This window comes from Carassius gibelio, chromosome A24, assembly GCF_023724105.1.
Source record: "Carassius gibelio isolate Cgi1373 ecotype wild population from Czech Republic chromosome A24, carGib1.2-hapl.c, whole genome shotgun sequence".
Classification (NCBI taxonomy): Eukaryota; Metazoa; Chordata; class Actinopteri; order Cypriniformes; family Cyprinidae; genus Carassius; species Carassius gibelio.
The window spans coordinates 23,478,629-23,506,118 of NC_068394.1; the positions used below are offsets into that span (position 1 = coordinate 23,478,629).

The following is a 27,490-nucleotide window of genomic DNA, read 5'->3' on the forward strand; positions in this document are numbered from 1 at the left end:
CAGTTGGGTGGATGTAAAGTGCAGTATCTATCAGTATAGAGTACATTTCTGTATGCTGTGAAATACAAGTGGACTACTGTAATAGGAAGCATTATAGGAAGTATACAGTATACTGCTTATAAACAGTAACAGTGCACTGTACATTGGTGGACAAACCGGTTCTCTCTTCGAAACGTTTGAACTATTGAGGACACGGTTGATCTCCCAATGTTCGGCTGCACCCTTCGACCTGCTTCAGCCATAGTAAGGCCATGATTGACAACATGGTCTACAATAGTGGCCCTTATGTCATCAGATATGCTCCTATGTCCTCTTCTGCCTCGTCCTCTGTTTTACCTTCCACCACGCATCCTTGCTCCTCTTCTTCCTCCTGGCTGTTGACCCTGTTTGTTTCCTGGTCCATCCATTGTTGGAAAGTTGCAACTCTGTGTTGTGGTCTGTCTATATGTGGTCTGCTTCCCAATTGATTGTTCATGAGATGCACCTTTGAGCAATTTAGACAACTGGTTGATTGTTGGTTGAACTAACACTTTATATTCCTTGAGTGAGGGTCAATTTCACCTGAACGATTCATCAATTCACATCTTTGTACAAAAGGTCTAATAAAAAAAATTCTAAAACTATGCCTAACAGTTTATGACAAATAGTTCAACAATTTTGCATGTAATGGCTTATGCAAAGAACTAATGCCTAGATATTTTGAGGGGTAAGACTATTCAACAGAGAACCATTTACTACATTTTGATCAACATGACATGAGCAATTGAAAATGTGGAAAAAAGCTGACACTTGTACATTATCAATTGCAATATGTACAGAAGCAATTGCAATTGGTTCAAAGGAATAAGAAATTGCTTTAATGATGTGCACAAGTGACTAGATGATTTAGAATTTGTAAAAGAAGTATCAAGAATTGCATTTTGATCTAAGAAATGCACCAAAGCGATTGAGAAAAACTGTAATATCAACTCCCAAGGTTCTTGTTATTATTAAAGAATGTAAAATGTAGTCATTTGTTTACAAATAGGAGCTACAGACACAGTGTGCTGCTAATTAAAATCCAAAAAGGATCCAAATAAATAATTTACCCAAAAGTATTAAAACATTAATAAATAATATTATAGATGAACAGAAGATTACTAATGAAATGTTATCTGTGATATATATATATATATATATATATATATATATATATATATATATATATATATATATATATATATATATATGCCATGTTGTGAAAATGCTGATAATAGCAGGTTCAGTTTTAATTCAACATTTTAATTTTGGGATGAAGTGTTCCTTAATTTTGATGAAGAAGAATGTTATTAACACTTGACACTTTTTTTTTTTTCATAGAAAACGGTGATGCTTGAAATGAGGATTCATGTGACTGAATATAAAATGGTTAATTATAAAAACATGTTCAGCTTTCTCACTATCATTTAGTGTCTCTGCAGTACTTGTGAGTCAGGACAGGCTGAAGAAAAAAACCTGTGATAGTCCTGAACATAACAGAATATAAGATACATAAATTAATCAGAAAAAACTCCTCTTGGAGTTGTATTTCAATGACTGTTTGTGTCCCTGTTTGTGATGCAATATATTCTCAGGACAATAAATGAATGCATTTAGCTTTATTTAGTTATAGAAAGAAAGATGTTTGACACAGAGGCATCAAAATAGCAAAAATGTTTGAAGCAATAACAGAATAAGATTGAACAGGCACACCGCTTCTGATTTAATATGGTGTAGGGAAAGAGATCAGTGAGATTTGGAACACACAAATGGTAACTTGATTGAGCAAACTTGGTCATTCCAATTTCCTGCAGCTGTTATGGAAAAGAAAAATGATGTTTTATTATACAAATAATTGTACAGGTATTAGCATCATGTGGTCACACTTTATTTTAAGTTCCTTTTTTCTTTTTTTTCTTTTTTTTTACTATTAGCCAAACATTAACTAAAACTTTTGCCTCAATAAACTCCTAATTTGCTGCTTATTCATACATATGAAGGTAGTTATTAAGTTGGATTAGGGATGAAGAAAATGGTCATGTAGACTAAATACATTAAGTATAAACAGCCAATATGTTAATAATATGCATGATAATAAGCAACTAATTAATAATGACAATTGGTCACTACACTTATGTGTTAACCGTAATGCTTACATTTAGAAAGGCAAATAGAGAAAATCTAGCTTGTAACTTAAACACTGGAACACATGGGAGTTAAAATAATACTTAATTAAGTTTCCACAACAGAAAACATGTAAAGATGTTCACATCATTCAAATGATGTACCTCCGAAATTCATCTGAATGCAGTCCTCAGAACCACCTAGGTTGTTGGGTTCTTTAGGGTTCCAAAGTTTGAAATTCATTTTGGACCCATCACTCCAGAACCACTTTCCCTCCTGTGAACAGAAGAGAACAAATATTTACACCTCTGTGTAAATTTGAACTTTTACTCTTTTCACTTTAAGCAGTGTTGGTTTGATTTTAGACAGTAAATTGTTACATTTTCATCTTGGAAAACACCACAAAGAACAAAAAAAGCAAATACATTAGCAACATAATAACATACTAAAACAGCATCACTGCCTCCTATCCAGTAAGAGTTCGAACTTGAGATCATGCGCTTTATGAAGGTATACTCCAATGTACTGTGTACAGAGGCAAGGTTCCCACCATAGGTCAAGCACATTGCCTGAGGAGATTAAGACATGAGGAGAAACAGCTTTTAGATAGATAGATAGATAGATAGATAGATAGATAGATAGATAGATAGATAGATAGATAGATAGATAGATAGATAGATAGATAGATAGATAGATAGATAGATAGATAGATAGATAGATAGATAGATAGATAGATAGATAGATAAAAAGAAAACCTTTTAATACATTTCAAAAATAAATAATAATAATACAACTACAAATAAGGTAATATATATTATACTTTTCTGTCAGATGTTGTTTAGTATTTCATACCTCTGCATCACTCCAGGATAATGGACTGTTAAAAACCCTGAAGCATGTTCGTTCATGTTGTGCCCACCCATACTGACAGGCTGTTACATCAAGATTTGATTTGTTTTATTGCAAGTTTAAGTGATCATTAATTCATTGCATTTTATATATTCACAAAAATAAACATACATATCAATTTGTCACCCATTTCTATTTATACAAGACAAAAGCACAATGCAACCTTCCTTCACATCATTTACTACTTGTTTGATGATGTGTGTTTTTATTAGCAGGGAAATATATTTGATTCAATTAAGCAATACAACTTGTGCAAGATTGTTTTTTTTTTTACTGAATGTTAGCAGTCTTGTTTCACAGTTACTCACAGCCATGTTGATTTTGAGCAAAACAGCATTTTTTCTCTGCCAGTGGCAGTTATTCCAAAAGAAACAGTTATTAAGCTTTAAGTAAACTGGGTAAACTGAACAACATAGGAATTTTATTCCAGTTGTTCTGATGTTAAAAGGTCAGATAATAAAATGCTGAAGATAAATGAAAATTCAGTAAGGGTATTTAGGAATTTTCAGTAAATCTTGCAGTATTGTCATGATCCATATCTCACCTGATGCATTCAGAGCAAAGAGCAGACAGAGAGACACACAGACAATCAAGACTCCCATTGTTTCTCACTGAAATCAGCCAGGAATACTGCACATCTGAAACAACAATGAAACACGTTATACATATCTGAACACAAATATTATGTTTATGCTATTGTAAATGCTGTAATGGATGTATTATTTTGGTAATACTAACAGAGAGCTTGCTGTATTCGTCTGTTTCTCAGTGCAGATCTTTGTCATTTTATATTGCAGATGGGTGGAGCCAGGGGGGACCGGGGCCACCCCACTCAAAACTGTAGTTTGTGTCCCCTTTTTTTCTTGACAGGAAATGCAGTTTTTAAGATGCAGAACTGCCGTATCTCTTTATGATCACATCAAACGTGAGAATTTTCAGACACACAATTCAGCTTCACCTCAGCATCAGATGCGAGTCAAGCGAGCATAGAAAAGCTCCAGCAGCCAGATGAGGTTCAGTAGTACAACTGTGAAGAGAATGGCAAATCACAGAAATGCTTAAGTGAATAATTTTATAAATTTAAAACAATGTAATTCACAATGTTCTGTACATAATCTGATTAGTAAATGCACTTGTCTTTGCATGGTATAAAAAAAAAAAAAAATCTATCTTTTATATTTAATGAGAGAAAAAAAAAATCGATCTTTTATATTTAATGAGAGAAATCTATCAGTTGAGACTAGATGGGATACAACTCCGACTACTGGACATACGCACATCAGTATTTCCCAATTCATGGGAAACAACAGTAGTCATGCTGAACAACAGTAATTACTGTATTTGCATTATTGTAAGGGGTGGGTGTAGATGTTCATAAAATTGGTAGCTAATTTAATTTACTGTTAACCGAATCTATCCCTTCAGCTTCAGGAAGTGTGGTGGCACTGCTCAGCTGGGATGTTATTGGCTGTGAATTTCCCTTGACACCCACAGCACTGTCTGTAGTTGGACTATCTTTAAACCCATATTAAACAGGGCATCATGTCACAATGTATGTTTGTTGATATTATCACATTAATTACATAACGGGTCTCTTTCATGAAACATTCGAAAATATACAAGTTAATATGTGAGTGATTTCCGCGTAAAGAGAACTTCCCGAAAACTCTTCTCCTGATTCACAAATAATTCGTAAACGTCAGATGTGATAGTGAAATGTGTGTGTGCTAATGAATTCCAATCAGTCGTAAATGGGACGCGCGTGCACGCTCATTCTCAATTACCATAAATCCTGCCCATTAAATCCGACTGACAACTATAGAGCATCACAGTCCCACCCACTGCTTGTGCCAGAAGTAAAAATTCAATTAAATTTCTGCATTGACATTTGGGAAAAAAGCCATAAAAACGTAACCATACATGGTAGACTTAAAACCAGCTACGGCTGTACTAAGCGATAGTATATGCTTATATAAACGTTCATGGGGGCACTAACCTTGTTTTGAGATAAATGCCTTTTATTCGCGATGTCTTGGATAAGTACTTCATTACCCACAATCCTGAACAATCCCACAATCCCACAGTGATGCATCTGATTGGTGGAATTCGTGTAACTGTCTGGTTAAACCACGCGAAGGTCCGTGAAGACTGAAGATCATTAATAAAAAATAAAATTAAATAAAAACCTGTGTTGCGTTTTTTGCACGGTAGACTTATCAGTGCAATCATGTTCTCCTTGGCTGCCATGATGGCTTTTTTCAAGGAGGAAAACAAGTGTTCAAATGGGTGAAAACCACTTTAGATAGGGTCATGTAATGGTAGTTTAGTGTAGCGTGTCCGAGGGTCAGCTTGTGGGTTTTGTAAGCGCCAGCATGAGGGACAAGACCTACAAAGTTTTGGTGAGTTTTGCAGGGAGGTTGGTAACTTTAGTTAACATTATCATCCACTTTAGCTAGGCTACTGTAGCCTTCATATGGTATGAGTCATATCAAGCATTTTATGATGCCACTGTCAAAACAATATTAAGCCTAGGCATACCATTTTGTCCATTTACTGAACATTTGTGTAATGGCAATGACGTGTTGACGACTGAGCGGTGATTTCAGTCAGGTACAAAGCACTGCACCACGTTGCTGTCGTTGTTGTTAACCGCTTTCAGACACGCACACAATATATAAAATACACGATGATAAATATAAAAATCAATATACAATACCTATATAAAACACTATTTATTTACATGATTAATACCGAAAGAACTGCTATTTCTGCACATTCACTATATAAAATAAAAAAAAGGCGCAGTGGTTTATGGGATGAGTAGTTCCTGCGCTCGAAATGAAAATATGTACACAGTCTTGTACCTTTGACTTTTTTTTTTATTTTCTCTTACTTTTTTCACTCGAAATGATATGCTTATGAGTTCTTCCGTAGCTGGTTATTCTCAGACATGCTCTAAAACTCTTTAGACACAGATTTTTCCGAAAGTCAATGGGAAAAATGAATCGGAGATTTACTTCCGGCACCAGAGCTCTCGGGCTGTGGGCGGGACTGTGATGCTCTATATATGGGCATTATATTATGACACCAAACGAATGATTTAAACATGTCTTCTCAAAAGCGAAAGAAAAGTAAAAAATTCTCAGCTGCAGAAATTAAAGTTTTATTATCAGAAGTTCATTCAAAACGCCACGTTTTATTTTCAAGCGTACATAGTGGCTTATCAGGTCCTTAAAAAGAAAGGAAGCTTGGCAGCATATTGCAGATCCTGTTAATTGAGTTTCATCTGTTAATCAAACAGTCCCAGAAGTGAAAAGAAAAACTGTATTTAATTACTATATATAATATTTTTTTCAAAATGCTGTGTAAATATGTACCCGATTAAGGTGAATTAAAATGCAGCCGTATTAATGAGCAAAACGTTCAGATGTTAAAGGGGGGGTGAAATGCTAGTTTTCACTCAATATCCTGTTAATCTTGAGTACCTATAGAGTAGTAGTGCATCCTTCATAACTCCAAAAAGTCTTTAGTTTTATTATATTTATAAGAGAAAGATAGTCTGTACCGTTTTTTCCCGGAAAAAAACCCGAGCGGCTGGCGTGACGTGTGGGTGGAGCTAAAGAATCACGAGCGCGAGTAGGCTTTTGCGTTGAGAGCGTTTGGAAGCTGTGACATAACCGTGAAGAAAAAACCATCATCCAAAACAAACCATGGCTAACAGTTAGATTCAGCAGTATATTTATGATCCAGAATCATGATCCAGAGGCTGAAATTTAACAAGAGCAGCAGCAGCAACGACTACAGCATGACGTCTCTATGTAGAATGTATTGACTAAGTTCCACTTTATGCCGTCTTTTTTTTTTTTTTAGGTGTACATGTGGAAAGTTCAGTTTGATGACAACATTGCATGATGTTTACTTGATGTGCTTACGCGGCGATAGCTTTAAACGCACTATTTATGCCTGGCTGGGAGCAGGTGTAGATTTATTTCGTACTAACTAACATTTGGAGAATACGAACATTTTAATGAACCCGAAAATTTACGGCAGAACCACTTTACACACGATTTACACAAAAATTTGTTCTGCTCGTGTTTCATGAATGAGACCCATTGTCAACAATGAAGTGCTGCTGTGTTGAGAGAAATTTCCCCTTTAGCAAGATCCTAACCCTAACCCTAAGCATAACTTCAAACAGCACCAAGATTTCCCTTTCCCTGGATAGAATGACAGAGGCTCATGGGTAATGTAGTTTACAACTTTTTATTTATAAAGATAATATAAATCATATTTTTAAACCAGTCAACTATTAATCAACAATTGATAGCACGCAAAATTGACAAAACAATGAAATAATTTAAATTGGTGTTTATTTAAGAAAAACATGTGGCAGACCTGCCAACCTTGGATTTTTTTGTTGTTGTTGTTGTTGTGAAAGTCGTGACAATTTCCAAGTATGGTTACCCATACTCAGAATTGGTGCTCTGCATTTAACCCATTCAAGTGCACACACACAGCAGTGAGTAGTGAACACACTGTGAACACACACCTGGAGCAGTGGGCACTCAAGGGCACTTCAGTCATGGGTATTGAGGGTGGAAGAGAGTGCTGTTTATTCAGTGTAGTCATATATTATGCACAAAAAAGGGTTAAAATCACATTACAATGTAACATTGCAGTCTAAAAAAAATTAAAGCAGAAGTTAAAGTTACTAAACTATATATGAAAATAATAAAAATCACAGACTAATTGAGTGAAAAGGCTATTTTGATCAACCCATTTTTTGATTGCACTCCTATTTCATTGAGTTCTGTGTGTTTGGCGCACATGCACGTGGCGCTCGTTCTAAATAAAATCTGTGGAGATTAGCAGGGTATTGCTAAAGCAGAAACTCATGCACTTCTGACAGCTGAAAAATTTCCATAGTTTTTTTTACATTTACAGATGGAGAATATACCTGTGCAAGTTATGCATTAAAAGGGTCATATAATGCCCATTTTCCACAAGTTGATATGATTCCTTAGGCTTTTGATGAAAAGTCTGTAACATAGTTTGTTTATAATTCCTCAGTGGTAATCGAGCGCAGTGTTAGTTCAGTCAGGCCAGGATTCCAACAGAGTATCTTACCAGATTTCAAGTCATGAACTTAAGCGAATTCGCCACGTTGTTTGTCAAGCAACGGACTGAATTGATATGAGCGAGCACTTGATATAGATACTTCGCCCTCAATTCATCACAAAAATTGTACTAATATGACCGACTTTACTTTACTCAACTTTACTCGAGATCTGCTCCCTGCTGGAAGAAGCTGGTTCTGCTGGCACTGCTGGCCTCCTGTCGGCAATGGCATGTACCCTTTCATCCAGAGCTGGGCCATGTGTGGCAATGACGGCACAGCGGGGATCTGGCATACAACATGAGGGCCGATTGTTGATGAGAGGAGTGTGGCCCAGATCAGTCAGGTGATATGTGACCCAAATCAGGCTAAGACCTGGCAGCATATTATGTGACCCATTATAAACAAGATAAATACAATATTGCATGATAGGGGTTAAATGATCACATACATTTTAATGAAGTGTAGTATTGTTCAAATGTAGTCTTTGACATGGCAAGTCAAAACAGAATGAAACATCATTTAAAATTTCAGCAAATCAGTTAAATCATTAAACTGCACTTAATTATAATTGTATTAAATGTTATATTAGTATTCTTGGTACAAATAATCTTAGAATCCTTACATGAAAAGAAAGAGAAAGAGAGACAGTATTTAACCATTATCATGTAATATTTATTTGGTTTACTATGGGGCACACACTGATCTATATAATAGAGAGTGGGGGCACATCATTTTTATTAATATGCTGTCATGCACAAGCATTAAATAAAATTATCATGAAAGTATTATATCTTTATTTAAATCCTGTATCCATGTGATGCTTGGTGTGAGGAACAGATCCAAATTCAAACCGCATTCAATGGCGATATGTATTTCCTTCCTGCTCTTTGACACATCTGTAGTAAATTCTTATGATTAAGTTACATGTGTCAGATTTCAACATTAACACCATTAGAACAATTATTGACAAATTCAATTCGGAAAAGAGATTGTCAAATCTGGGGCAAGTTATCAAAGAGATGCACAGTCTGACCCTTACATGTAAAGCCATGAGAGTAAACAAGATCCTTGGATTGACTTCCCCCCACCTAGCAGAACCAGACTGAAATTCCTAAGGGGACCTTTTAACCTCTGGTCTCCATAGAATATCCTTATGTCAGAGAATGGCACAGGAACAGTCTTTTATAGATGTAGATGCACCAAAATGAACTCAAAAAGACTTATAAATGAATATCAGTCCATTGCAAATTAACCCACACATTTGACTACGATGTGTATTATCACTTATTGTGTATGTCTTTTAATAACTATTAGATAGCTTAAGGTTTCATATTCATGTTCTGTATTTATGTGTTTCAATCTGCTAGCTTGTTTCTGACCATCAGTTATTTGTCAAATGTATCATATTCGTGTTATAGGAATCATGTCCAAAATTATACCCTGCAAGAGCAGGAAAATTCGGACCACGTGCTTGATAAGATAACATAAGATTTATGATACCCTGAGCAAAGACAATATCCAATTGGTCAAGACAACATTTGGGGTGTGACCAAAAGGCCAGTTTAATTACTCTTGTGTTTTCTGCTTACAAGTTAAAGTCTTAAACTGCCGATCTTGTTACTGTGCTAATTAACAGTGTTTTCACTATACTTTGGATATTAATATCCAGTGAATATTTGATATTAAACGGCTCATTCAGTGACTCGCAGGGCGTCTCAGTGATCAGCCGTGAAACAGTGATTCTGTTCAAATTCCCTTTAAGTTAAATTGACCTGTTTCCCTTACATATTTGTCACAGCCACACCTGCTACACTCCCGGAATCAGACACTCACGCCACACCCACTCGTCCCCAATCACCGGAATTCTGAACACCTGTGCGTCATCACCAGTGCCACATATAAAGCCATCCGTCACCATCACCCAGTGTCTGGTCTTGCACTGATCGCCTCACCCTAACCAAACCACCTATCGGCTAACCTACCTGATCCTCTGAACCCTCATCTTCATCATCTGTGTTCCTGTGCCCATCGTCTTCGTCTGAGCTACCATCTGTGTCACCATCACCCAAGGGAAATTATATCATCACTGTGTCATCTGCGTGTCAAGATTCACCTGTGTCTGAAACCTCTGTGTCACATTAAAAACTATTGCACTAATTCCTCTGTGTCCTCGTCTGTGTCTGACAATATTATTGGTGGAGAATGCGGAGAGTTTATCTAAATTGTGAGCATAAACCAAGTTATTTAATCTTTTCTCTTGCTGCGGATGAAAGAGGAGAAGTTTGTGATGTTTGTGTGTGACCCGTGATGTTTGTGTGTGACTTAAATGAATGAACGCTTAAATGAATTGCGCTTAAATGAATGAACGCAGAAGAGAATAACTAGAGTTCGCCTCTCCATTGTTAACAGCAGTAAGTGAACTTAAAAGTGAACATCTGAGATCATACAATAAGGTAGAAATTGAGCATGTCCCTCATTTTTGTAATACCTTGTTTATAGCTAAATTAGTGAATAAAGAATAGTTTTGAGCATGTTCCACAATCTATTTATCAAAGCTTTAGTATTCATAGTTTGATTCCCAGTGCATGTTCCACTGCCGAATCAAATGATATTCGAGTCCCTAGGGTTAAACATTAGAGAATAATGTTCGTCTGTTCACAAAGTAAATGCAATCTCGTGTAACACTGCGTGTTTCCAAAAGTAATTTGAATGGGAATGTTTTAAAAGCTTGATCAAGTAAATCTTAACTGTGTACCAACAGCGAAGAAAACCTGTCTGTGTCCCGAGAAACTGGCACATAGATCTAAATATCCGCAGAGATCGCTGTCACTGTGTTCCCTTAACTGCAGCATCAAGCTGCTATTTGAATTAAGTTAAATTTAACTCAATATGAACTGAGAGTTTAAGTGCCACATCGCAAAACCACCTAAAAGCGGAGTTGTTATTTGTACAGTGTTGAAATGAGCCGACATTTCATGTAACATGCTTAACTGTGCTTTCAATTCAATGATTCATGTGCTAGTCCATAAGAGTTTGTTTTGGTTGCCACAGTTACGACCTTGACACGGAAGTCTTGATGCTCTTCCGGAGCAACTTTGATCTACGCGCACACAGCGCATCGACGCTAGTGTAAACAAACTCCACGGTGTCGTATTTACATTGACTTCTATGCTAAAGCCACTAGCCTCAAAGGTTAACCATTAGCATTACCATACAGTGGTTGAACAGTGTCTGTTTGGGCAACCCTAAAGTGATTTAACCCTTTAAACATCTCAACTTACACTTTGTGGTCTCTTTCTCTCTCTTATTGCTCTCTTTTCTCACTATACCACTTATTTTAATTTTACTTGAAAGGGAAATACTGACTCACAATTATTAATTGTGTCAAATTCAAATTTAACTGGAACATTACATTTATTTGGAATCATTCAAAATTTCTCTCTTAGATCATTTCATATGATCATTACTTCTAGTATTCTCTTTGGGCCCAATTATTTTAGGTATGTATAAGCTTTGAACTTTGAAAGTTTGAGTAAACTTTTTCTACCTAATTTATTTATTACCCATCTGAATATATTCTATTCATACTTGTACTTATTGTATTCTACCCCTTCTACCCCATTCTACCCCTCCTTCTTCTTGTCAGGTACTGGTAAGGAGGAACTCAGGTGCAGACAGGGATTCTCAAACAAAGGGTTTATTACAAAAAGGGGAAAAACAAAACCCACGAGGGGGAAAACAATACCTAGGGTAAGGACTAAATAACCAAACAAGACAGGGCTGACCAGATAAAGACACTAAACACTAACTATAAACAAACACTCACGGTATACAGGATACAATCACAATGACTGGTACAAATCTCAATGACCAGTGAGGAACACATCTGAGAAACACAGTTGAGGTACAATGACAATGAACCGACGCAAGACAGAGCACACTAGGAGATCTAAATAGGGGGAACAATTAAGACACGACAGGTGTTACAGATAGGACAATCACGACACGACTAGGATAACAAGGGGGGCGGGGCAAGGGAACGAGACAACACAAGCACATGGCCCAAAGACAAGGCCATGCGCTTGTACACAAAACATGGGTCTGTCATGATCCTGCCTCAAGACTAGGAAAAATCAAGGACACGAGGGCAGGATCATGACAGAACCCCTCCCTTAAGGAGCGGCTTCCAGACGCTCCTCAAGGGAACATCAAACACGGGACATGACTGACATGACAGACTGGGACACAGACACAAACCAACAAGACATGACAAATAATAACAACGGCAAACATGAGTACACAACAGCAGGGTTGGGATGACAAATCAAAAAAAACAAACAGGGAAGGGGAGGGGGCGGGACCACAAAGTGCATGGGGGACAGACCAGGGCGGGGGGGTGGGGTAGGAATCTTAGGAGGACAGGACGAAGGCTGACGACGGGGGGTACGGGCAGGTCTGGGTGGTGAGGGGCGGGGAGGGGTCTCGGGACAACTGACAGGGGACATGACAGGAGCAGACAAGGGACGCGGGGCAACACTTACGGGACGCGGGGCAAGACTTACGGGACGCGGGGAGACGACATCTACTGGACACGGGGGGACGACATCTACTGGACATGGGGGGACGACAGGACACGGGGGGGCATTAACGGGACACGGGGCCACATCAACGGGACACATGACTACATCAGCAGGACACGGGGCCACATCAACAGGACACGGGGCCACAACGGCTGGACACGGGGAGACAACGGCTGGACACGGGGAGACAACGGCTGGACACTTGGTACTTCTGGGGACAGGGTCAGGGGACAAAACAGGACTGACGGGGACTTCTAAAATTTGGACAAGACGGGACAAATAATCAGAAAATGCTTTAGCAGCTAGGACAATTGGCATCTCCTTATGAGATGAAACCGACTGTACAAGAGTCTTTGCTGCAGAGTCGGCCGCGGCTCTCTCCTCCGCTCTCACGACTGCCGACTTGCATACAGCTTTCTTTCCCGGCTCGGGCACGCTAGCGCTCACCGCTGCTGACTCGGACACGCTCACTGCTGCTGGCTCGGGCACGCTCACTGCTGCTGGCTCGGGCACGCTCACTGCTGCTGGCTCGGGCACGCCCACCGCTGCTGGTACGGGCACGCCAGTGCTCTCCGCTGCTGGCACGGGCACGCCAGCGCTCACCGCTGCTGGCACGGGCACGCCAGCTCTCTCCGCTGCTGGCACGGGCACGCCAGCGCTCACCGCTGCTGGCACGGGCACGCCAGCGCTCTCCGCTGCTGGCACGGGCACGCCAGCGCTCTCCGCTGCTGGCACGGGCACGCTCACCGCTGCTGGCTCGGGAGGAGACAGGGTCACAGGACCGGCAGGCCCCTTCTTCTTCCTCTTCCTCCTCGGGCGCGGTGCAGAGGCTACAGCTGGGTCAGAGGCGGGTTGGGGGAGTTTGGTCTCGGACAGGGCAGACTCGGACGCCAAAGACTCTGAAGTTGACTCCCATGAAAACCGTCTCCCTCGTTTCATGGGGAGACTGCTGGCTGTGGAGGGCACCTCAGGACTCTGGGGGGGGCTTGCCTGATCCCCCAGGGTTGCCACGGCCAGGACACGACCCTCAGGGATCGTTGGCAGCTGGGTAGGTGGAGGGGACCTCTGTGGCTCCTCCTGGGAGATGCTTTCCCACAGCCGGGCATAATTACGGAGGACCCATTCCCCCTCAGGCGAGTATGGGAGGGTGACCCCCTTCCTGTCGGTGGGGGACGACAGCCAACATTGTCGACGGAACTCCAACAAGTGTTGGAGCTCGGGGGAACTTCTGCCTGCTGAGTTCCTTTTTGGTCGGTTCATTCTGTCAGGTACTGGTAAGGAGGAACTCAGGTGCAGACAGGGATTCTCAAACAAAGGGTTTATTACAAAAAGGGGAAAAACAAAACCCACGAGGGGGAAAACAATACCTAGGGTAAGGACTAAATAACCAAACAAGACAGGGCTGACCAGATAAAGACACTAAACACTAACTATAAACAAACACTCACGGTATACAGGATACAATCACAATGACGGGTACAAATCTCAATGACCAGTGAGGAACACATCTGAGAAACACAGTTGAGGTACAATGACAATGAACCGACGCAAGACAGAGCACACTAGGAGATCTAAATAGGGGGAACAATTAAGACACGACAGGTGTTACAGATAGGACAATCACGACACGACTAGGATAACAAGGGGGGCGGGGCAAGGGAACGAGACAACACAAGCACATGGCCCAAAGACAAGGCCATGCGCTTGTACACAAAACATGGGTCTGTCATGATCCTGCCTCAAGACTAGGAAAAATCAAGGACACGAGGGCAGGATCATGACACTTCTTGTTTTGGTTATACACTTAACCACTATTGTTTTATGTATAGATTTTCTCCATAATTTATTTGCATTTTTGCTTATTTTGCCCATTTATTGCTTTTTAAGTTTACTTTTTCTTATAATTTCTTTCCTCTGTGCATCCTAGCTTGTGAACGACACACCTGAGCCCTAAAAGGAGACATTGTTATCCCTCACTACGAGTTCAGATAAATTAGAAAGACAACTCTGTTTCACATAAAGTTTATTTTGTTTGATTCGTTTTGCAGAAAACTAAAACAACGCTCTCCTCATAGTTGAGATAACCACTAGTGAGACTTAGGCCCAATCCCAATTCTATTTTATACCCCTTCCCCTTCCTCTTCCCCTTGTCCCTTGAAACAGAGTGTCAAGGGGTAGGGGAGAAAATATTCCCCTAAGGATTGGGACACCACTGCATGACGTCTGACCTCGAGTGCCCATTCAACTTCATTCTTCCCTAACTTTCTATCATCCTGGAACTTATGTATGTGTGAGTGTGTGTGCTTATGTGTTAGATTAGTTTATATGTCTGCTGCTACTTAGCCACGATGAGAAGAAACACCACCGTCTCGTCAAACTTTACTTCTGTTTTTCTACTTTAGTTTATTTTCTTTTCCGTTGAGAGTTTTGTGTTGTGAGTTAAGTTTTGTAACGCTGTGTCTCAGAATCTGACCTCGAGTGCCGTTATCATCCGACAACTCCACGTCTTCAGCCAACGCCTAACCACGGGCTTCCCAAGACATCACTTCAACGACTACTGAACTTTCAGCCAATCAGCAACCTCGGGAAACCCCATTTTAAACAACAACAAAGGGAAACCCCGTTACACAGGCAATGCAAGTACCTCCAGACTCACATCTGTACTGTCCTCTACTGTCCTCACATCTGTCCTCATTGAGGATTCCACATTTTCATTATCTTAACCTCATCCAAGCTCTGCTTGCGTCTTTTTTAAAGACACTATTCCGGCCATGTCTTCTTGGTTGTGGTCGTTTCCTATACTTCAATTGAGAGCAATGATCATTGTCTTCAGTGTCAGGGCTCGCTGAAGCTGCATTCATGGATGGTTCATGTGCTTACTAAGCATATGACCATGGCAGCGCTGCACTACCCTTGCTGACTTCTCTGCCGTGAGCAGATAACCAACGTAGCCCTGAAGTAGCCCTGACATGGGCAAGATGTGGGAAGCTGCTCTTTCTCAGGAGATGACAGAGACAGCACCGCTTGTTCCCCCAGGGGAGGGCCAGGTGGAGAATCTTTAGTTTTTGTTTTTTTCTGTTCCACTGGCTCAAGGGACAGCGGAACCCACATTTTCAAAGAAAGTCCATTTTTTCAACTTTTCCTTTAGGTTCTCAAACACGCCACTTCCTCACTCTCGCCCACAATGCTCATTGCATACGTGGTGCCTCTCCACACAACTTTGGCCAGTCCCTCTTGGGACACAGGGAGTTCTGCAGTGAACAGTCAGAATGTGATGCCATCTGCCCTTTCCAGCTCGACTCCCTTCAGTGGCATCATCATGGGTGCATCAATTGTCCCTTTGGTGCCACCTGTATGGAGTTTGGGTGTGTTGCTTGCGCCACCCAACGCATCCTGCTGGCTCATTCAGTTCATCAGACGGCCCTCCAAGTTCAGCTGCAATCTCAAGACTTTGCTGGCAGTCCGAGACACACATGTCTTGTCAGAAGGGATTGCTGTCCTCCTGGAAAAGGATGCAATCGAGCCGGTCCCTTCAGCCGAGATGAAGCAGGGGTTCTACAGCCCTTGCTTCATCATACCCAAGAAAAGTGGTAGCCGTCGGTCAAGCCTGGATCTGCTTGTTTTGAAACGGGCCCTTCACTAGCTTCCATTCAAGAAAGCACATCATCAGATGCATCCAGCCCCGGTATTGGTTCGCAGGATAATACTGGTTCAAATGGGCAATAATGTGGCATTTTTGTACATCAGCCGGCAGGGAGGTCTAAGGTCATGTCGCATGTCACAGCTTGCCAGCCATCTCCTCCTCTGCATTCAGACACAGATCAAGTCGCTGCGCGCCATCCACATTCAAGGACAGCTCAATCGTTAATTAATATGAATTATATACGAATGCTTCACATAATACTGTACATGTGCAAAGAGAAACATCGTAAGTCAAGCAGCTGGCTGTGGAACAGTGCAAGATGATTTGTAATGCATGAGCATGTAAACGCACATATTGCTTCTTAGCCTTTTGTGGGAATATGTACATTGGAGCTTAACTTTTAAGGCCCGACAGGACCCGAGCCTGACAGGTTTCGACCCGAGCAAGACAAGTACATTTTGATTGACAGCTTTTTAAAAGCCCGAACCCATTTACGGCCTGACATTATTCAAATGTGCAGAGCACACACAGGTCTTTTTCCTTTTGTCAAGAATGAGTCATTTATCCATGTTTTAACATAATTTATTCATAACTAACGTAGACTATAGGCAGGGCCGGATTAACCATACGGGCAACTGGGCAATTGCCCAGGGGCCCAAGACCTCTAAAGGGCCCAGGGCAGCAAATGCACGAGCAAAATACTGTATCTGGTAATCTCCCGCTTTATATTAAACAAACTGTCAACACGGGCTTTTGCGCGCTGCACAGAAGCGACGCTGCGCTGCCTATGACTTGAACGTGAGTTGAGAGCGGTTGAGATCAGTCTCATGCGGACTGACCAATGAAGATAGGGCCTCAAGTTAAGACCCTCTCCTTATTGGTCAGTCCGCATGAGGCGGGTCAAATGTTACGCCGAGCAGGTTAAGTCAGGCGTTGCTACAACAGAAAGAAAATCTGACATGGAGAAGCTAAGTGGGAGCGTGAAGCAGAAATTAAAAAAGGAAAGGACATCAGAAACGCAGAAAATTTAAAGTATATACCTAAAATAGGCAATTCCTTCACTCCTGTTAATGGTGCCGACAGTGCTGTTAAGTCAGCTTCTGTCAACGACGAGGACAACTCAGCTAGCCAGGACTTTTATACACCCGCCAGCTTACGTTTACAGCCCGGAGAGAGAAGAGCATTTCAAATTCAAACATGCACTTCGTCATTATTTAGGATTTAAATTGTGTGTTTTGCCAGATTATGTAGCATTTATTTCTGTCTCGTCTTCTTCAGAGAAATTGTCAGATTTCTAAATGTTTTTGTAGCACTAAAATGTTAAACTGGTTATTTGTGCTGTGATATGTTGTTTTTCTATTTTAAAACAAGTTAAAATGAGCTTTTTCCTTGAGGTGCCAGCTTCATTAAAATGCTGTAAATTGTTGTGGAGGGATAACTGGCAGATTTCAAATTGTGTTGGACTAATAACTTGATTGCCTTGTTGAATTCTGAGGAAACAGGGTCACCCTGTCAGGGTGATTTCTGCTTAAAATGAGCTGAGGACCAAATTGTTTCTTGATGTGTTGTCTGTGGTCTTCTGTTATAGCTCTATCAATTCAATACATTTCTATTGGGAATAAATGCTATTAAATAAACAATGGTTTGAAATTGGTTGCTTATTAATTCATTTTTGTGAAAATGGAGGATATTTCCCTCCCTCTCAATGTAGTGGGTCAATTTGACCAGATTATACAGATGCTGATGTGTTTTGTTTTCATAGCATCATATGTGAGTGAATGTCTTTGATAGGGGACGTAGTAGTGCATTTGTAGTTCTAAGAGCATTTAAATATTTGTAAATCAAAATACACCTGATGAAAGTTAGAATTTGAAGTATTGAGTATATTTACTGTATATTACAGTAATATATTCTGTATATGACCATATTATGGTGATCCTGGGTCGTGATGATGGGGCCCTTGAATATTGTTGCCCAGGGTACAACAAAGTGTTAATATGGCCCTGACTATAGGCCACTTGAAAGTTGGAATAAAGAAATAAAATAAGTCCTCTGTAACATCGTAATCTCTCAACACTCTAAATAGGAATAGGTTCATTTAGCTTATAAATAGACCAACACAGCAATAAAAATGAGATTTTTAAACAAATTAAATTAAGATAAATTTTTAATTAAGATGGGTATTTGGCAATAACGAAATTAAGATAAAGGCTCCACCGGGTTTGCTTCACCGCGAGCAGCAGACATTTAATAAAAGAATGCCAACATTAGCGTAAATACTCTGTCCACATTATGCATTTAAGACTCAATGAATATTTAGTTATCATTTGAAAAACCTTTAATCACAGCGATTAGGCTAAGCCTGCATGTTTTTGTGAAGGAAAATGACCGAATCCACTGTATATGTCTTCAGCGCGTTCCTGTGCTCACTGATGGTGTGTCATTATTCACTCATTATTATCATTAGAAACATGGTCAAAACTTTTTCACACCTCAGACTTTGCTTTACTTGCTGATGCAACCAAATGTAATCGCCAAAGGCAAGCCTCCGTTACATCTACTCATCATCCATTTTCAAATCTTTCTCGCGCTAATCGAAACACATTACATGACCGTTCCTTTACCTCGCAAACCGGAGCACAAACCTGAGCCCGACCCGAGCCCGCGTAAGATGATTTAAATTAAGCCCGAACCCGCTGTCCCATCAGATGCCATCGGGTTCGGGCAAAGATCTTCAGCTCTAATGTACATACAGCAATGTGAGGGCAGGGTGATTTGAGTTCAGGACTCTCACAGTCTGGTGGGAAAAGCTGTTGAGCAGTCTGGCAGAATGGACTCTGATGCTCTGGTATCCCCTTCCTGATTGTAGGAGCTGGAAGCGACTGTGGGAGGGATAGGTGGGATCCTTCATGATCGTGTGAGAACAATGTCCAGGATGGAGGGGAGAGGGGCACCAATGATCTTTGCAGCTTTGTTCACTGCTGCACTAAAGCTCCCATTCCAGACAGTGATGCACCTGATCAGCACAATCTCTATGGTTCTTCTGTAGAAAGTGGTGAGGATGTGTGGAGGGAGACTTGCCCTTTTCAGCCGCCAGAGAAAGTGTAGCAGCTGTTGTGGCTTCTTGGAGAGTGACATGGTGTTGGTGGTCCAGGTGAGATCCTCTGTGATGTGCACCCCCAGGTATTTAGTGCTGCTGACTCTTTCCAAAGTCGAGCTGTCGATGGTCAGTGGGGGGTGGTCAACAGAGTTTCTCCACCACATTGAGAAACAGGTTTTTAGTGCCACACCATTTAGCCACTTCTTCTCTGTAGTGTGTTTCATCGCTGTTGCTGATGAGACCTACCACTGCTGTGTCCATCCACGAACTTAATGATGTAGTTGGAGCTGAGCTCAGCACCTGTGGAGCACCTGTGCTCAATGTGGTAGTGCTGAGGTGTTGTGGTCGACATGGACTGACTGAGGTCTTCCAGTAAGAAAGTCCAGGATCCAATTACAGAAGGAATTGTTAAGGCCAAACAGGTTTATTTTATTAATGAGCTGATGTGATATTATTGTGGCGAATGCTGAGCTGAAGTTGATGAACAGCATTCCGATAAAGGAGTCTTTAATTTCTAGGTGGGTAAAAGTCAGGTGGGGGGTGGATGAAATTGCATCGTCTGTAGACCCTTTAAGCTGGGTTGAGCTGTGTGTGTGTGGAAATGCTTTTATACTTTTTTATAAATAAAGTATCATTTGTTATATTTTTTTACATTCACATCTCCACTGTATACCTGTGGGTACAAACCTTTGTCCTTATTGGACCATTATCCAACTGGGTGAAATTCCCGGGTGGTGTACAATTTGGATTTTCAGTGGTTTCTGGGAATCCACCACCTTTGTAATTATAGTCCAAACAACAGCTGTGGTGTGATTAGGGATGAACACAGTATACTCAATACCACGACTTAGGTGCCCTTGAGCAAGGCACTGAACCCCCAACTGCTCCCCGGGCGACGCAGCATAAATGGCTGCCCACTGCTCCGGGTGTGTGTTCACGGTTTGTGTGTATTCACTGCTGTGTGTGTGCACTTTGCATGGGTTAAAAGCAGAGCACAAATTCAGAGTATGAGTCACCATACTTGGCAGTATGTCACGTTCACGTTCACTCGTTCACTCACGTTTGTTCGTTCACTCAGTGAAAACTTAGGCTACAGTAGATGTGGAATAAGATGCGAGCTGAACATATTTTACACAAACACCCTAAACCATATTACGAAAGACTTCACTTGAATCACTTATCAGTGGATCATCAAGGTTACACAACACAACCGAACCTATACTTCAAGATTACAATTATATGTTGAGAATGTTGCATGACAAAACTAAGAATTATATAAATTTAATTGTGTTAAGTTTTTCTTTGGTCTCCATAATAACCACAGGCTGCCTTGTGAGATGTTGTCAAAAAATATTTTTAAATCAATTGTTCAATGTTCTTTCTTTCTCCCTTGTTTTAGAATATACTGATGCTGATGAATAATCAAAGTAAAGACCTTCTTTTTGTCACTGATATACAGTAGCTGTGAAATAGGAAATAAGTTAAATAAATCCATTCTGGGGATTAGTGTCTTATTTATTTATTATTGATTAGTCAGCTAATATGTTTAATTACAATATAGCATGTCAATATACAATACATATACAATATGTCACTTATGTTCAAAGTAAAAGCAATGCTGAAGTCCTAAATGACCATTTTAACTGTTGGTTACCATTTTGAGATGCTAGATTACTTATACTACCTTGAGTTTGAAAAGAGAGACCTTAAAATGATTATAGAATTATGCTTTTAGGAGTCATAGTCATTTACTTGACACCTTAAAATAAAATACTTTTATTAGTCTATTATAATGTTATTATTTCTCTACTGAAAACTTCTAAAAAGAAATAAAATGATTTAAAGTAGCTCATTTTGTCTTCCAGTCAACTTCTCACATGCTGCTTCATTTTACAAAGGGCCTCCATTCAGAACATGGCAAATTATACAACTGCCATCTGTTGCAAGAAAGAAAAAACAATGCTTTATTTATTTTTATTTTTTGCATTATGCATCATGCATAAACATAAACATTCATGAATGTTTAGTATGGTACACACAGAATTATTAGAATTAAATGCCTTGAATCACTGACAATGTTTGTTTTTGTTGTTGTTTTTTGACATGTCAGAATTCAACACACTGGGAGAAAAATATATAGCTTCTTTAGAAATAATATATGTAGCACTATATATTAATCTGCTGATACATGATTTAATGCAATTTAAATTAATGGGACATTTATCATATGATTTCATTGTACACATGGAGTACTTTGTATCCCTGTGTTCACCAAACCCATCTTGAGTGTTTGCTGCTAAAAGCTAATATAACGCTAAGCATAATTTTATGTCCACAGCACATTTTTTTATTTATTTAATTGTGACCCTGGACCACGAAATTACTGATATTTTTGTTTTTATGAAAGCTAAATAAACAGCTTTTCATTTATGTATTGTCTTGTTAGGATAGGGCCATATTTGGCCGAGATACAACTATATGGAAATCTGGAATATTAGGGTGCAAAAAAAAAAAAAATCTATACATTGAGAAAATCACATTTAAAGCTGTCCAAAGAAAGTTCTTATCAATGCATATTTCTAATCAAAATGTAAGTTTTTTATTTATTATTATTATTATAATTGTGTATAATTATAATACATAATTGTGCTTATTGTATCCTGCTTTATAAATGTCAAAAATACAAACAGATAAATAACAGAAAGCTATTTCAATGTACAAAAGTAATTGATTAGAGCACATTTACAGTATTTCTATGCATTTTGAAAGGTTTTTAAAAATGTATTTTTAGATTTGATTTTTAAAATTGAAAATATGCAAATTGAATACAAATAAATAAATACCTCACAGTGGACGTGAGTAAATAAAACGTGATCACTCCCCAATTCTGGTCCAGGCAGCCCACCATCATTTCCACACACATATATATATATATATATATATATATATATATATATATATATATATATATATATATATATATATATATATATATATATGCGCACACACTCACTTTTGAACAGTAAGATCTTTAATGTTTGTTTAAAGAAGTCTCACCATGTCTGCTCACAATTTCACAAAGCCTGCATTTATTTGATCCAAAATACAGCAAAAGCAGTAATATTGTGAAATATTTTTGCTATTTAAAATAACTGTTTTCTGTTTGTATGTTGAAAACAGCTGAGAAGAATGTTTTCAGGTATCTTTGATGAATAGAAAGTTCAGAAGAACAGCATTTATCTGGAATATAATTTTTTTGTAACATTATAAATGTCTTTTATCATCATTCTTACTCAGTAAAGGTATTAATTTATATAACATATAAAATAATACCGACTCCAGGCTTTTGAATGGTATTTGTATAATGTAAAAAAAAAATATATATATATATATATATATATATATATATATATATATATATATATATATATATATTAGGGGTGTAACGATACGCGTATTCGTATTGAACCGTTCGGTACGACGCTTTCGGTTCGGTACGCGGTACGCATTATGTATACCGAACGGTTCGTTGGAGTAATTAATTATATTTGAAAAAAAAAAAAAAAAAGAGAGAGATAGAAATATAATGATATGCGTTCAACAAGGTAGCCCAATAACCCAAACAACGTAACAGGCAACGCCCCTGACACTCCCGAAGAAGAAAAAAACACCATCTTATATGTTTATGTTAGGCTACTCAGCAGGCGCTCGCTCACTCAGTACGCGCTGAAGGCTCGTTGCAAAATAGCCAATGCGTTTAACAGACTAGAAATGAGAAGATCCCCCAATAACCAACAGGTCTGGTGTTTGGGTGCACTTTGGATTCCCTTTAAGCTATAATGGTGATGGCAAGAGAGTGGTGGATAAAAAAACAATGGTATGTCGCATCTGCAACATGACAGGGTACACCAGCGGGAATAAAAAAAAAAAAAAAAAAAAAAAAAAAAAAAACACCAGCGGGAATATCTGGGATATATGCGTCAGTACTATCTGGGAAAAGACGAAAAAAAGGAGAAACATGCACGCAGCAAACTATCCCTGCAGCATTTAGACACTATAGCTTACAGGGAATCCAACCCAAACACCAGACCTGTTGGTTATTTTAGGATCTTATATTTCTGGTCTGTTAAATGCATTAGACATTTTGCAACGAGCCTTCAGCGCGTGCTGAGTGAGCGAGCGCCTTAGGGGCCGTTCACATATCGCTCCTAAAAACGCGTGGAAAACGCTAAGCACGTCTTTCTCCTCCTTTCCAAAGCGCTCGGGCAGAAGCGCTCATGAGGCGTCTGTCTTTGCTAAGCAACAATGACGTGCTCTCTCCATGAGACGCGGAAATTTCAGCGAAGGATAAATGGATTTGCAGCTCTAAAAATCGCTTGCAGTAGCTCTGCTACTAAATTTATTTCAAAATTGCAATCCATATACAACTATGATCAGCTGTTCCTTCATCTTGGCTGAGCTCTCAACCTTGTTACGGGAAAGGATGAAGCTGATTGGTTGGTTCTTGTCACATGACCCGCGGTGCGCTTGCGGCATTCTGAAAAGTTGAGATGTTTTTACATTTTGCTGTATCTAAAACGTATCGAACCGAACCGAACCGAACCGTGACATCAGTGTATCGTATCGAACCGAACCGTGAATTTTGTGAACCGTTACACCCCTAATATATATATAAAATAAATGCAGACTTTTTTTTATCTTTCTATTGAATCTTTCTTACTGTTCAAAGATTTTTGAATGGTAGTGTATATACGTAGCCTATGTATCACACTCATTGCATTTTGTTTTGGATAAGAATAAAATGTCAGGTCCATCAATATTGTCTTTTTTATTTGTTTAAATCTAGCTTTATTTGCATTTGGCCCATGGAAACCTCTATGAACACACTTGACTTGTCTTGGCCAAAAAATTGCAGTGGATGAATTTACGTTTTATTAAAAAGTTTTTCTTTACCTATTTCACACTCATGGACACATTAGGATAGGTTAGATGCCACATTAGGATAGGTTAGATGCCTGCCTCTGTTGCATGTCCTTATCAAGCACTTTACCGATTCAACTACTCTCTTCTTCTCCTCCTCCTGCCTGGTTCTTTGGCTTGCATCACTCACCTCAGAGCAAGCCTGTTCTTGATAAATCTGCTGTGAAAACATGGGAAAAGCTGATGAGTAAAAGTCGGGGTGAAGCAATCTTTATACAATCATGGCCAAAAATAGTGGCACCCTTGGTAAATATGATCAAATAAGGCTGTGAAAATTAATATGCATTGTTAATCCTTTTGATCTTAAAAAAAAAATCACAAAAAGCTAACCGCTCATTGGATTATAATAATTTAAAATGGGGGGAAATATCACTATAAAATATGCATTGGCCACAATTATTATATAAAATATGCATTGGCCACAATTATTAGCACCCTTAGAAATTCTTATAAGTAAAATATCTCTGAAGTATATTCCCATTCATATTTAGAGGTGCTCCGATCACGATCGGCCGATCGTTATGCGTATCTCCTCAGTAAAGCCGGTTTTCTAATCAGCGGTTAATTCCATCAGGTGCGTGATTTCACATAGAGCAGCTGTTACTACACAGAGCCGTTGTTAATAGAGAAGATGCGCAAATCACGTTAATTTTCAGCGTTTATTGGCCCATCTTCTCAGTTAACAACGGCTCTGTGTAGTAACAGCTGCTCTATGTGAAATCACGCACCTGATGGAATTAACCGCTGATTAGAAAACCGGCTTTACTGACGAAATGCGCATTAACGATCGGCCGATCTTGATCGGAGCACCCCTATTCATATTTAAAATTAACATGAAATTAACATGATTATTAACATGAAATTATCCAGCCATGGCTCCCTTTTTCACAAAAATTATAAATTGGAGGAAAAATATTTAAATATTTATTAAAACATTTATTTAAATGGGTCTGGCTTCTATGGTCAGATGAAACAAAACATATGAGCTTTTTAGCAGCAAATACTCAAGATGGGTTTGGTGAACACAGGGATAAAAATACTTCATGTGTACAATGAAATATACTGCTGTATTTTTAATGTTGTGAGCCTATATTTCTGCTAGGTATTTTTTTGAAAATTTTGGAAATTTTATAATGGGCCATGTTTGGATCTTCCAACCATACACTGTAAAAAATTTTGCCGTTAAATAACAGTACTTTTCTGGCAGCAGGGGTGCCAGTAAAGTACTGTTAATTTACAGCTCTTAACCATTAATTTACCACTCTTATTTTTTAACAGTATTTTACCGTAAATTCTACCATGGAAATTAACTCCACTCCCACTGCTTCAAACAGTTCGAGTTTTTAAACTAGCATTCCTACGATGTTAGTACTATGAACTTATTTCATTTGAGTCCACTGAGAAGGAATATTTCTTACACTTAATGTGCAGTAATAAAGTAACTAAATACATGACTTTTACTCAAATCACTGCAGCTCATTGTCAGCTGTATTACACATGTATGTGCTGAAGTACTTAACACAGAGATCACCACTGTATCAGCGACTCCACATTTACTGCCTTTATATAAAGCAGCAGAAAATCAGAATTTGTGGTTCATCATTGACTGAAGCACCGGCTCTACTCTACAGCACAATGGTGAACAACAAAACTATATTAAACTAAACGATCTCTCTTGTGCAAACACACATTAATACAGTCGAGTTCAGTATTTACTCTCATTATCAGTGTATGACTTTGCCTAATTTTTTTTCTATGGATGTTCACAAATATTTTAGTTAAATTAACTTATTTTTCATTTGGTAAATCTGATGTTTACATTTTACAGTATATTACTGTTTTTCCTTGACTTGACGGCAAAAAACTGTAGAAAAACACTTTTTTTTGCTGGCAACCATTAATTTACGGCAAGAAACAGTAGAAAAACAGTTATTTACTGGCAGCAGGGGTGCCAGTAAATAACTGTTTTTCTACAGTTTGTTTCCTGTAAATTAATTACAGTTTATTACTGTTAAATTATGTTTCATTCTGTTTTTTCTTCATCCTAAATCTTTAACCCTTTAAACCCCACAAGAAAATCCTCAGTTTTAAATGAACACTTATAATGTGTGCACACTACAGAGTGTTAGAGTAACACTGAATCAGTGAAGTTAATGAGATAATTCAGTGATTAATTGATGATTGAGCATTAGTGATAAACACCTGCAGAATCACTGAAGGAAAGAGAAACACAAGAACTACAAATGACTTCAGCCACAGCCTTAGATGAAATCAACTGAATAAAAGAATACATCAAATCTCTCAAGATCTGATTAAACAACTACTAAAACAGCTTCACCAGATTCACATTACTAACCAGACTGACTTTATTTCTGTCAGATGTCTACAGAAGAACTTATGTAGAGTTAAATAGGTTTAGGTGTTTTTTTCACTACCATGATGGAGATCAGTGTTTACTTTAGTTGGGCTCTTGAACGTGACTTTTCAACAACTAAGGTTTTTTTTTTTTCATGCTGTAACAATGCACCTTTGGAACCTGTTATAGCAAAACAAAAGTACACAGAAGAAAAAAAATCTGATATTGTTGTTTATAGATTGACAAGAACAAATACTATTATTTCTGATCTAATAATTGATACTACAGCATGAGAAGGAACACTGCTGAGCCATAAGTTATGAAAGACTGTTAAGAAAATGTCACTCAAATAAAAAACCTTTGCTGAAATTTAGACAGAAATATCAAGAATCAGCGTATGAATCACAACAATGGTGACAATCCACAAAATAAATGAACAGATCAGTTCTGAACTTCACAAAACATGCTACTAAAACTTAAAACAAATGCAAAATTATAAGCACATAAGAATTCAAGAAAATAAGTGAACAATTCAGGGGCATAATTTATTCATGCCGCAATGCATGCTGGGAATCATGGATGAGTTTTATCCTGTGCTGGTACCCAGCATGCATTGCATCATGAACCTTTTGATTGTCATCATTGTTGAGATTCATATGCT

General features: G+C 38.9%; 1 protein-coding gene across 1 annotated transcript; it reads right to left on the minus strand.

Moving 5' to 3' along the window:
- Window positions 1-1,622: 1,622 nt before the first annotated feature.
- LOC127946060 (galactose-specific lectin nattectin-like) lies at window positions 1,623-3,929 on the minus strand. Its single transcript, XM_052542352.1, has 6 exons — window positions 3,790-3,929; window positions 3,596-3,689; window positions 2,995-3,074; window positions 2,589-2,711; window positions 2,307-2,418; window positions 1,623-1,832 (listed from the first exon to the last, which is right to left on the minus strand). The coding sequence occupies exons 2-6, from the start codon at window positions 3,651-3,653 to the stop codon at window positions 1,765-1,767; spliced, it is 441 nt and encodes a 146-aa protein (XP_052398312.1). The 5' UTR covers window positions 3,654-3,689; window positions 3,790-3,929; the 3' UTR covers window positions 1,623-1,764.
- Window positions 3,930-27,490: the final 23,561 nt, after the last annotated feature.

Excerpts from the sequence above, each read along its gene's own strand:
- LOC127946060 (XM_052542352.1), bottom strand. The coding sequence starts at position 3,653 with ATGGGAGTCTTGATTGTCTGTGTGTCTCTCTGTCTGCTCTTTGCTCTG. Across the intron at positions 2,419-2,588 it reads GAGGCAGTGATGCTGTTTTA|GAGGGAAAGTGGTTCTGGAG; the intron begins GTATGTTATTAT and ends TTCTGTTCACAG. Across the intron at positions 1,833-2,306 it reads CATTCAGATGAATTTCGGAG|CTGCAGGAAATTGGAATGAC; the intron begins GTACATCATTTG and ends TTTCCATAACAG.